The sequence below is a fragment of the Haemaphysalis longicornis genome, unplaced genomic scaffold, assembly GCF_048455015.1.
Source record: "Haemaphysalis longicornis isolate Haplotype H1 unplaced genomic scaffold, Haemaphysalis longicornis Haplotype H1 scaffold_14, whole genome shotgun sequence".
Classification (NCBI taxonomy): Eukaryota; Metazoa; Arthropoda; class Arachnida; order Ixodida; family Ixodidae; genus Haemaphysalis; species Haemaphysalis longicornis.
Genome location: NW_027526245.1, coordinates 25,283,454 through 25,296,274, shown reverse-complemented (window position 1 = coordinate 25,296,274; position 12,821 = coordinate 25,283,454). Strand labels below are relative to the sequence as shown.

General features: G+C 51.0%; 1 protein-coding gene across 1 annotated transcript in view; it reads right to left on the bottom strand.

The window, feature by feature from the left end:
- LOC144165208 (monocarboxylate transporter 9-like) overlaps positions 1–12,821 on the bottom strand; it is a 178,564-nt gene that overhangs the window by 77,713 nt on the left and 88,030 nt on the right. Inside the window, exon 2 of the mRNA XM_077695327.1 lies at positions 6,405–6,690. Coding sequence (XP_077551453.1) covers positions 6,405–6,690 — 286 coding nt within the window. The remainder of the gene's footprint in view (positions 1–6,404; positions 6,691–12,821) is intronic.

Genomic DNA, 12,821 nt, shown 5'->3' with positions numbered 1-12,821 from the left:
GCCGGTCCCAGTCGATGACGACGTTGGCGTACTTGTAAAGTGGCGTGGACTCTAGGTGTTCGAGCCAAGCGTGGATGTTGCTTCGCCGGAGAACGCCACACCGGTTATATGCGCAGCGCGCCCGAAGGAGAGGAAACCGCGGAAGAGAGAGTACTGCACATGCGCCGGCCTCAGCGCGTCTGCCGCGGCTAGGACGCAACGTGCCGCGGCTATGACACAACACAATCCAACACAATCCACTTTAATCCAATCCAAGCCAATCCTATCCTATCCAATCCAATGCCCCTCGCGAGAGAGTGTTCGCTATCGGAGAGGAGAGGGGGTGAGCGGCGGAGAGCGCAGCTGGCGCGGCGAGGAGAATGGGGGAGGGGCGGACAACGCCGACGACGACGACGACGCTGGAGGGACAAGGCGAGTGAATCAGATGCTCTGCATCTAAAAGAAGAAACTCGTAGAGCAGACACGCAACTACACCGCGGCCGCAACTTTGAGCCCAGCGGACCGGCCGCGCACGCCGTCAACGCTGCCGCCGGAGCCGCCGCCGGAGCCGCAGACACAGCGCAACTCGCGACCGGAGCGCCCTCTCAGCGCCTATCGTAATAGTCGCGCCCTCTTTGGAAGGCGCAGTTCCGAAAATAAAAAAGTATCTATAAACGTTGGGCAGAACATTATCGCCCCCCCCCCCCCCACTTCTCAAACGATGCCGCCAGTCGCCACTCCTCGGCGAACACCTGACAACCGGCCAATCATCTGCTTCGCCTGCCGCCCACCGGGCCATACCGCACGTTATTGCCGCCGTATGCCGCCACCTCGTCCCGACGCCCTTCGTGCCGCTGCGTAGCCACACCATCCCATGTCGATCTATGAGCCGCCTCCGCTTCATCGGGACGCACATCCTGGTCCAACTCCTGATCGGTTTTCGTCCACCCGTGCCGTCCATAGTCACCGCACCGCCACTCGCTGTCGCTCCTGCGTCGCCGCCCCGAAGATGTCCAAGAGGGAAACTAACGTGCGCAGTTCCCGAGGCACGAAATACGCACCCGTTGAAATGCACAAGACATCGACTGCCCCCAAGAAATGGCATGGACATATCAGTTGACGGTATACGCACAGTCGCACTCGTAGATACAGGAGCCGCTAATTCTGTGATAAGTGGAAAATTTTGTCGCTCATTAAAAAAAGTTACAATTCTCACAGGCCTTTCGCTTCGTCCCGCAACCGCTGAAAAAGTTGAACCTTTTGCGACGTGTAGAGCGCGGGTAGTTATTCAATATATCATTCACCCCATTGAGCTCGTCGTCCTGGCCTCGTGTTCCCATGACATTATCCTGGGCCTGGATTTTCTGTCTCGACGTCATGCGATCATCGTTTTTCCCGTGCCGAGGTCGACTTCTCTGCCCAATGGTATGAGACTTTGTGCAATGTTTCTGGTTCGTCCTCTTCCCCCGTCAAAATCATCATCTCCAAGACACTCACATCTCGCCTTACATCTCTGTTCTTGTAATTGTGTTTTGCTAATCTCACTCTCTCTCTCTCTGATAACACGGTTCTGTTTACTCCTTCCGAAGTATTCCTTAGCCGGAAAAACCTACGGCTTCCTTTTGCTGTTTTGGAGCATCCAGTCTGGCTGCACATCGATGTGGTCTTCAAATCTGACCCCCTGCCCTTTCAGTTTGCTGCGCGGCGAATCCCTCGGCAATATTGAACCTTCATTGAGACTTTATTCTCCACTTCGACGATGACGAGTGTACATCTGCCCCGGGCATCAACGCTGTCACCACTCTGTCCTCCCAGCCCATCCGCTACCGGCCGACATATTCGCATCTTCATTGGACAGTAGGTTGAACTTAACGCAACGCACACAATTTTTCCCACTGCTAAGCGTCCTACATTCTTCTTTTGACTCGCACCAAACTGCCTCGGGCCGTATGTCAACTGTTGCTCATCACATCGACACTGGTGCACAGCCACCTTTGCGCCAGCGCCCACATCAGGTATCATCGTCTGATATCCGCTTCATTAGTGAGCAAGTGGACGACAATCTTTGGCGAGGTGTCGTCCGACCATGGCAAAGCCCGAGGTCATCGCTGGTAGTGCTCTTCACTAAAAAAAGGCAGCTCCATACGATTTTGCGTTGACTACCGGAGGCTTAACAAGGTGTCCCGCAAAGACGTCTACCCATTGCCCCGCATTGACGATGCCCTCTACTGCAGGGTGCGAAGTTTTCTTTTCATTAGATTTTCGATCCGGCTATTGGCACGCGCCGATGGCCGAATCTGACCGACGACAAACAGCCTTTCTTATTCCAGACGGCTTATATCAGTTTAATGTAATGCCGTTTGCCCTTTGCAACGCACCCGCAACATTTGAACGGATGATGGACAATATTTTAAGGGGTCTCAAGTGGGACACCTGTCTTATTTGGACGAAGTTGTTCTGTTTTTTAAAGACTTCGAGAGGTACGTAATTCGGCTGAAACAAATGTTGACCTGCCTAACGGCCACTGGACTGCAGCTAAACTAAAAAAAGTGTCGCTTCAGCGCCCGCAAATCGCCCATCTCAGGTCATGTGGTGTTCAAGCAGGGCGTCCTACCTGACGCGAACAAGCTGCAGGCAGTCGCGGAGTTTCTGAAGCCGGCGTCACTCAAGGCCCTCCGCCCCTCCGCAGCTTCACTGGCCTCTGCTCTTATTTCCGCCGGCTTGGCCGAAATATCGCTTACATAATAGCACCCTTAGCAAGACTACTCGGCAGTGACAATGGAATAACTTCGTGGTCGCAAGACTGCGATGAGGCCTTTTCGACTTTACGGCGCTTGTTGGCATCATTACCTATTTTGCGCCACTACGACCGTAGCGCCCCCTACTGAAGTGCACACGGACGCCAGTGGTGTCGGACTCGGGCCTGCTCTCGCGCAGGGAAAGTATGGTTATCCGGAATACGTCGTTGCATATGCCAGCCGAACCGCCAACAAAGTCGAGTCCAATTATTAGGTAACGGAGAAAGAGTGCTTGGCCATTGTTTGGGCCTTGAGCAAATTCCGGTCTTTTTTATACAGCCGCACTTCCAACGTTGTGACCGAGCACCCCGCCCTATGTCGGTTGTACCTCAAAGACCCCACGCGACGGCTTGTACGTTGGGCCCTCCGGATTCAAGAATACGACATTCGCGTCGTTTACAGATCAAGGCGCAAACACTCTGACGCCGGTGACCTCTCTCGCTCGCCTCTGCCGGCTTCAGCGGCGTGCCCTGATTCACCGGAGTCCATCGTCTCTGTGCTCACGCTCACCGACCTGAGCCTTCACCAGCAACAAGACCCGAGGGTCGCGTCTATTGTGACATGCCTTACCGCCACGACGGCCATCTCCAAAGCTCGAGCACTACGACGGCGAGCGGCTCATTTCACTGCGCGGGAAGGGCTTCTATACCGTAGTAACTACATTTCCGACGGAGATAAATGGCTTCTCGTGATACCACGCCATCTACAAGACGAAATATGTGCAGCTTTCCACGCCGACCCCAAATCCGCCCATGCTGGCGTCTTGAAAACTTATACTAGGCTTCGTCAGTGCTATTACTGGAGGGGAATGTACAGCTTTGTGCGCAAGCACATTCGTGGTTGTGAGGCCTGGCAACGACCCAAGCTACCCCGTCGAAATCCTGGAGATTTTCAACCTCTACCGTGCCCTTCACGCCCGTTTCTTCGGGTTGTTCAATAGACCTTTACGCAACGCACACTTACCATTTACGCCTTCGGGGAACACTTGCTTTACCGTTGCTGTGGACAGTCTTACGCGCTACGTGGAAACATCAACGCTTCCCAGCGCTACGGCACGTGACGTGGCCCTGTCCCTAATTCATCACTTCATCCTACGTCATGGTTCCGCTAAGGAGTTTCTCAGCGACAGAGAACAAGTCGTTCTGTCCCAAGTTCTGGAAGCTCTTCTTACTGAATGCAAGATTGTTCACCAGACGTGTACTGTCTACAACCCACAGACGGTTTGACGGAGCAATTCAATCGCCCGCTTGGTGACATGCTTGCCATGTAGATAGCTCCCGACCACTATACCTAGCACGTGGCACTTCCGTTCGGTACTTTCGTGTACAATAAAGCAATGCAAATCACCACCGGGTTTTATCCCCTTTTCCTTCTTCATGGACGCGAGCCCTCATGCACCATATGTACACCATCCTCCCATACAGCCACGATGCCTCGGAAAGCAAGCCCGTCTCCGAGATCGCGCGACGCGCTGAAGAATGCGGCCAGTTATCTCTTTCCTTCATGTCCAGTGAAAAAAGTCGCCAAAAGCGCCAACACGACCTAGGTGGGTCATCTCCGCTCTGTTTTCCCCCTGGATCTCATGTTTCGTTATAAATACCGCTTACACGCCTGGCCTGTCTTCTAATTTCCTCGCTAAATATCACCGCCCGCATCGCATCACAGAGCACTCACCATCAATTACGTGGTCGAGCCGCTCACACCGCCTCACGATCTTCGTCACCGTGGTTTCGAGACCGTACAAGCCAACCCTTTGAAGCCCAACCACGAGCCCATCATCTCTCCCCCCCCCATAAAGTCGCCAGGATGGCTCCTTGTCCCCTGGAGTGGTTGTAATGAAGAAGAGAGCTCCAGGTCAAGGTATTCAAGCTCAGGCCGAAACCCAAGCTGAACCCGGACAGTCTCCATCGAGCACGCGCTCAGTACGCCCAGAACCATCGTGGAAAGTTTTGGCTTCCCCTACTTCTTCGGCCTCCGTTACTTGATCTTCCCTGTTCCTTTGCCTTCTAAATAAACCTCACTACAATGTATATGCATCATCATCATCACCAGCCTATCTACGCCCACTGCAGGGCAAAGGCCTCTCGCAATATTCTCCAATTACCCCGATCCTGCGCTAACTACCACCAATTTATCCCCACAAAATTCTTTATCTCATCTGCCCATCTAACTTTCTGCCGCCCCCTGCCCCGCTTGCCTTCTCTAGGCATCCACTCTGTTACCCTTAGTAACCAACGCTTATCTTGCCTTCGCATTACATTCCCTGCCCTGACTCATTTCTTGTTAACTTCTACTGATATATACTTAACACGCGCTTTTTCCCTGACCCAATCCGCTCTGTCCTTGTCCCTTAATGTAACACCTATCATCTTCCGCTACATTGCCCGCTGAGTCTTTCTCAATTTAAGTGGAACCGCCTTAGTAAGCCTTCAAGTTTCTGCCCGTAGGTGAGTATTGATAAGATGGAGCTGTCACACACTTTCTTTTTCAGTGAAAATGGTAGAATGCCATTCATTAGCCCAGACATCACTTCACCCCATTCTTATCCTTCTGCATGTAATTGTTGGGATCCGGGGTCACTACTTGGCCTAAGTAGATATATTCGCTTACCGCTTCCACAATTCGTCACCTATCTCAAACCGGTGTGCCCTCCCGAGGTACTTAAGGATTACTTTACTTTCCTGAATAATAATTTGGGAGCCCACGAAGCTTGTTCAGTGCGGTAATCATGCTTTGCTATTCGTACCCGAGTTACTGAGCAAGGCAACATGATCAGCAAATCTGAGGTTACTCAGGTATTCTCCATAACCCTTATGCCAACCTGATCCCTATCCAATGTTCTGAATACCTCTTATAAACACCCTGTGAATAACATTGGAGAGATTGTGCATCCTGGTATGACGCCCTTCCTTATAGGCATTTTAGTGCTCTCCCATTGCAGTAGGATCTTAGCTGTGGACCCATTGTAGATATCCTGTAGTGTTCTTACGTAATGCTCGTCTACACCCTGATTCCGCAATGCCTGAATGACTGTTGAGGATTCGACAGAGTCAAATGCTTTCTTATAATCAATGAAGGCTATATATACGCTTTCGCTATCACCTAATTGATCATGGGAATATAACCCATGATTGAATAGCCTTTATGAAACCCTGCTTGTTCATTAGATTGACGGACATCAAATGTGGCAGAGAAGCTGTTAGTGATTACCTTGGTAAGTACCTTGTAGACGACTGACAGTAAGCTGGTCGGCCTGTACTTTTTCAAGTCCTTATTATCACCTTTTTTATAAATTATGGTGATGATACACTTCAGGCACTGATAATTTTCCTTTCCTGTCGTTTATTATCTCCCCAAAGATGCTAAGCAATGTGCACACGTACAAAACATTCCATCAGTGGGGGCAGTTTGGAGCCATTTAACCTGCGTGAGGCTTTATATTCAGGCACGTAGTCATGAACGATGATTTTTCTGACAAGAATAAATCATAAAGTGCAAATAAGCGCGGAATTTGGTTTTCTGAAGTCGTTAGTGAGCAGGCAAAGGAGGCTAAGGATTTCCCAAAGCCCCTTCTAAGAATGCATTCGGGGAGCTTCGCTGCACGTGAGACACGTATTTAGAACTTGCCAGACAGGTCGAGGAAAGCCGTGTAAATGGAGAGCGGCATAGATGCGTCTCCGCGGGAGACGCCGAAGGTGGAAAGGGTGGCGTTGAAGAATAGTCCGGAGCAGCGGGAGAAGCCCGACGAAATCAAGTTCACCAGGAAGCACACCACGGCCACCATCCAGCTGAGCGGGCCGTCCGGCTGCGGCATCACGTTCCTCCCTGCAGAAGCACCAGCTGCTGTCTTCTCGTCATCCGCGGAAGTCAGTCCTCCGCTGTCGCTCGTGAAGCAGCCGCTAGCCCGGCCCTCCTGAAAAGGCAAGTGTCAGGCCATTCCAACTTGCCCAACGCTCGATTCAAAACAGCATATCTCCCCAACCTTGCGTCCGTCTGTGTAAGAGCATATTTACCAGGAACCCACACCTATTACGTACACCACGTCATGTTTCAATTATAATTTATCTAGTCTATGTGAAGAGCGTCATTTTAGGATTGCGGCTAAGTTCAGTGCGCTTCGTAACAAGGGGTTATGATGTCAGTTTGCTCAAGTTGTTGCCCAAGTTTTGGTTGTCTTCTGACTCAATGCGGATGTTTTAAACGCGGCAGTCTTTCTTTGGCTACCTAAAAGCAAACCTTTCGTCTCTCTGCCACTCGTTTCAACCACCTGGCCAAAAACCCTTAAAAAAATGCTTGAACAAGAAATATATACACGGAAGACCTCTTCAAACTACTGATTGATTGATTGTAGGGTCTAACGCGCCGACGCAGCACAGGCGATGAGGCGCGCCGTAGTGGAGGGCTCCGGATTAATTTTGACCACCTGGGGATCTTTAACGTGCGCCGAAATCTGTCTTCAAACTACTCAAACTGGGGCCATGAAGGTATCTTGAATAAATAAATAAATAAATAAATAAATAAATAAATAAATAAAAACTGCTGAAACTGCTGATTTATATACACATTATTCAGCGCAAAGAAACGCTCACGCATATTCAAAGCGCGCCGTCCAAGAGTGCCATCGTTCTTTTAGCTGAAAATACACGCTAATGGTAATTCATTTGGAAGGACAACGTCAACAAAACAACGTCATAAAAATGGTGTAGAGGAAGCACGAGCTAAAATCAGCCAATAAATCAAAACATGACGCTCCACATTTTCAACGCACAGCATAAACAATACTTTAGTTTGAAAACACTGCCCTGACAAAGTCTACGTAAACGAGCGCTAGAAGAACACATTATGCGCGCACACAAACTCATTGTTGAAAAAGATGACGTGATCATAATCGCTATCATCATCATGTTCCAATAAAGCACTCATCAGAACGGGTCTCGACGGATCCCCCCTTTCAGGTGCGAAGAATCCCATGCTGGGGTTGTGTCCCTCCCTCCCTCCCTCCCTCGTTGTTATCGTTGTCAGCCGTCCGTACTCAACTGCGCATGCACGTCTCTTCCACTATAAAAAAATTCCCTCGCACTTCCCCGAGGGGGAGAGTGTGTAAGTGCGAATTACGGTGGATATCGCGATTACGGTGGATATCGTGCGATTACGGTGGATATCGTGATCTTGGAGTGGAGAGGAGGCGCCCAACACCCGCAGTCACTGAGCGGAGAGAGGAGGAGGAGAGTAGCGCGCGCCCATCTCCCCCCGTTGCTAGGGAAGACGAGGAGGAAGACGAGGAGCGCGCGCACCCGCAGCTGTTGCTATGCGGACGACGGCGGCGGACGATTCAGGCTCGCTTAAGAAGTGCATTCGCACTTAAAAGAAATAGGCGGCGCCCGGTTTCGATCCCACCACTCTCCGGCCGCAACGGGAGGTACGTGGCGCTCTTCCCACTGCGCTACAAATCGAGACGGGAGCAGGTGCTAAGAACGCGCCTGATGTCCTTCACTCATTCAAACTACGTCAATCAGCTTCTGATACGACGGAGGCACGCGAAGCTGAAGAACTAATGGGAACTTCTGTCGACCCCATGGCTGCTTCGCGTACTACTCAGGGTCCCCTATGGGACGAATGTGTAATTTTTTACACATGCTCTTCCGCGTGCATGCATCATATGATTTTCTAGTGTTCCTTTTCGTAAACTCAGTCGCCGCCCTGTTTTCAATGTTAACAAGTACCGCCTGCCCTCTAAACAAGTTCTAGTTCAGAAAGAAAACGTTCCAGCCGAGGGCGCGAAACCAGCTCGAATTAGCCAGGAAGCTCAACTAAATTGAACAAGCCCTCACTGCATTCATAATGGCGGGTGTGCGATGAATGGGGAGACTGTTAAAATGGCCGGCGCCGACGACATTTGCAACGGGGCAAGCCGGTAGGTCATGGCCATTTTTCTGCTTCGTTCGCTCGGAGTCATGGAGGGTTATTTTATGCACTACATTGCGAAATACCCATATTGCGAAATACATTGCGAAATACATTGCGAAATACCCATACCGTAAGCAGCGCCACCCCCCCCCCCCCCCCCCGCACACGCACACACAAAAAGATGGAGCCACTGCCGCACGCACGCAGACATCCAGGAACCCATCGTCATGAACCCACCGTCATGAATCGACTAGCGAAGAGTTGTGAAAACCTGCCGCATTCACGAGCAAGTCGAACAGCAATTTGGGCAGATACATTTCAACATTAAATACGCTGAAATGGCAGCCGTAAGCGCAAGGACAGAGGGAAAATGCCGTGTAGCAAACGCGGTTACAAAGTTCACCGCAACGGCCGCTGACCACCGAAAGGAAAAGCACGTGGAAATGTGGAGGACTTAAACGCTTGCACCCAATACTCCCATACATGCATTAGGGGGTCAGAAAGTACCTCAGCCGAAAATTATTGCTCTATGCCCATCAGATAATTTGTAAACTCGCTCAAAATATTTCTTTCTTTCCCGGTCTTGACGTTCTTCGACGGCTTGAATTACGTCACTAAGGCCATGTAGCGGCTGCAGGATGGTTTTCCTTCAGTTGCAGCAATGAATTCTTTTCGATACCAGCTAAAAAAGTCACAAAAACAAAGCAGATATTGAAGGCGTCTCTGGTGCGACCAGCAAATCACGCGGTGCCGCTAAGTCCTTGCGATAACTATAGCTTTCGCAGTGGTTCCAAACGCGAAGGAAAGAGTGAAAGCACTTATCGCAAGTTTTGCAGGGTCCCTTGAAGGCCGTCCGATGGACAGCGAGCTTGATACAGGGCAAACTATGACGCGATTTCCAAACAAAATGTTTTTTCTCTTCCGAGAAAGACGCATCAAGCCTGCTGAGCCCCCCGTTAACGAGCTTTTTTTTGGCCACACAACGACTGCACAATTTAAAGTAGAAGTTAGTGGTTTCCGCAAACAATAAACAGACGGATGAAACTTTCTTCGTCAGTGAGCAAAACGTACTCGTGACAATTAGTGAAGCAGTAGCAGAAAGCCTTGGCTTATGTTATCGCCTCGATAGTGTCGACACGTAGCAACAATATCCGGCGCCGCAGTGCATCGCCGACGGGTTCACTGAACTGGGACAGCGGGTACAAAATGAATCTCAAGCATATAGAAAAAAAAAATTAAGAGTGGACACTCACGCAAATCCCGGCCGAATGATGGCTTTGTTGTGACGCGAACGCCAATTTCTAAACCTTTTGCAGTTGGCGCAAGGGGTAAAAAATCTATTTAAATTAGGTTAACCCGGAATATTATAGTTTTAAAAACATATGCTTATTGTTAGACTACACACTTTCATTTGTGTAACAAGTTGAATTGTTGTTAATGAACATTTTTGTGGCTTATTTATGCACGATATGAAAGCAAGCTTTGCGAAGCCGCAATCATAAGCATCCATTTCGGACTTTCGCCAGCGTTTTCACGTGCGTTTCTGCAGACTCGTGCTAACTTCTGTCGTGGAGAAAGAAACCGCTAGTGCCTTCTTCCCGGCATCGATTTTTCACCCTGAACGATGGGTGACTCTTTGAGAGTGCAGAGCACTTTAGGTACTCGCCTTGTCGTCGTAGCTCGCTCACTGGAGCCAAGTAGACCCACACTGCGTTCCGTTGTCATGGCATAACCTCGAGGCGTCGAAATCCAAGCGGTTTGTCAGGGGATACGAAGAATTCGCTGGGGGCTGACGAACGAAAGAAAAAAGCAGTACGAACGGAAAGCGGAGAAGACGGCCCTGCAGCGTATACGACACCGCCACAGCTTACGCCGCCAACGCCTCCCCGAGACGCCGCCAGTGTTTATACGTACCATCACGTGGCCCCGAGACGGTGGGTTCGGATTTCGGACTCTCACTTGCGAGGGTGAACTGAACTTCGTGCGCAGAGAGTCGCCCCACCACCGCGTATCGCGACGGACGTTCTCAGTGCTATTTCCCCGATCCTATAACGCAATGTAATCAGTTTTCCTGTCATTACACAGTTTAATCTCTTTCCAACACAAGTCCTTACTAAAGCCGGCCACTCTGACAGGTTTATATAGTCATAAGCATTCGAAACTCGTGAACCGCTGCCGCCTGTCATACATCTCCCTGTTGTTTAGCGCAAAGAAAACTGTAGGTATATTTCAGGCAAAATATACGTAATTAACTGGCAGCGAGCGCGGCCATCTAGTTAGGAGAGCCCGTTCGGTTGGTTTCTACGATAGTGAGCGAAAAAAAGTGGCCGTGCAACGCCGCCACGTGCGGGAGGAAAAGCGAGCACAACCCCCCCCCCCCCCCCACCTCCCCGAAGGGGATCGTGCGGAAAGGCGAATGCATTGGGTGCACCGAATTCTTTGCGGTATCGTTGCCGCGAGGGATTCGACTTCACCGACTTCCATCGCTATCAAGGCGCCAGTCGGCAAGCAGTCACGGAGAGAGGCGCGCGCTCCCTGCATTTATATGCGCAGCGAACGGAGAGGGGTACGCGGAGAGGAGAGAAAGACCCGCGCCAGCCCGCGTGCGAGCTCGCTCTCCGCCCCGAGCTCCGCGATGCGAGCGCCCTCACACGCCGAACGCGCTCCTCCTCTCCACTCACTCTCCGCTACTCCGCCCGAGCTCCGCGAGGCGAGCGCCCTCACACGCCGAGCGCGCTCCTCCTCTCCCCTTGCCCTCCGGTACTCCGCACCTGCTCCGGTTGCTAGGCGCACGCCGCTCAACGACGCAAGACAACCCGCGGCTAAGAAATGCATTCGCATTTAAAAATCCCGCCATCTCCACGAAGTGAATGATGATGAGAGGGGCGAAGCTAAAATGCTTATCGGTAAAACCGTGAAACATTCGCCCACACACCATATAAAGACTCGACACGTTCTTATAGGTCTTCTTGACGGCGCGCACCATCTGAATGAGTGAAGGACATAAGGCGAGTTCGTAGCCATGCTCGCGTCTCGGTTTGTAGAGCAGTGGGAAGAACGTCACGTACCTCCAGTCGCGGCCAGAGAGTCGTGGGACCGAAGCCGGGCGCCGCCGCGTCAAGACCACCACTCCCCGTTCGCAAAGCTTGAGACTTCCCACCACTCCGTTGACAAGCCCTTCGTCGACGTCGATGTTTCTGGTGATCATGTAGGGCTTGTTTGGGACGATGAGAATCTCCATGGGTAAGTTGGTAAATTCGGTGTGTGACATTTTAGCCACATTGGCCGTCGCGTTCTGCCGAGCGTGGTGTGTCGCGTACCCCCGGTACGTGTCTTGAGCTTGCAGACCACGAACGACAACCTCTTCTTCTTCATCTCCTCCTTGTTAGGTAGCAACGAACGCGTTGGACGTTTTGACCTCTTCCGCCAATGTTTGGTTGGCCAATCCCTAGGGGCATCCTGCCACAATCATCATCAGCGTTATGTACACGGCAGCAACGAGGGACGGGACAGGGCCCGAGCAAGAGGAGCTTCGCCCCTAAAAGAACACAACTCCCGCTGAGGGCAGTTTCAGGCAAGGGGCGCGCGAGTGCTCCGAAGGCGGGAAATTTGAATTGCATTGGGTTGTACCAGTCAGCGGGTAACGGCGCTACAGCCCTTTTGGCGAATCACTGCTCTGCACTTCCGACAGCTTTGAGGTGAAGTGGAACGGCTTTAATTTTTTAAGAGCTAGGGTGGCGTATCGTATTTACGTTTTCCCTGTACTTTCACATGCTCCGACCATCGCGTAGCTTCAGTGAAATGCGGTGATGTTCCTTGCTGAGGAGAAAATCGCGTTATCGCAGTGCTTCAATTCGTTGTCACGTTCTATCAACAGGCCAAAATCAGCACCCTCGTAGAAAAATTCTCATGTCCAGGTTTACAAATTTCCTATTTTTACCATTTCCTCCGCCCAGGTTTCTCAAAAATTCTCAACGAAATTCCGCGCGTTTTCTTTCGGCAGCTGATATATTTCCGTAAATTACTGTTCGGTTTTGGGCGTCAGACAGCGCCACATTGGTGTACTTTACGTAGCCTTCCGGATGCAGACGTCGTTCAGGGAATTATATTTCCAGCGTGAACTGAATTCCACTAGAT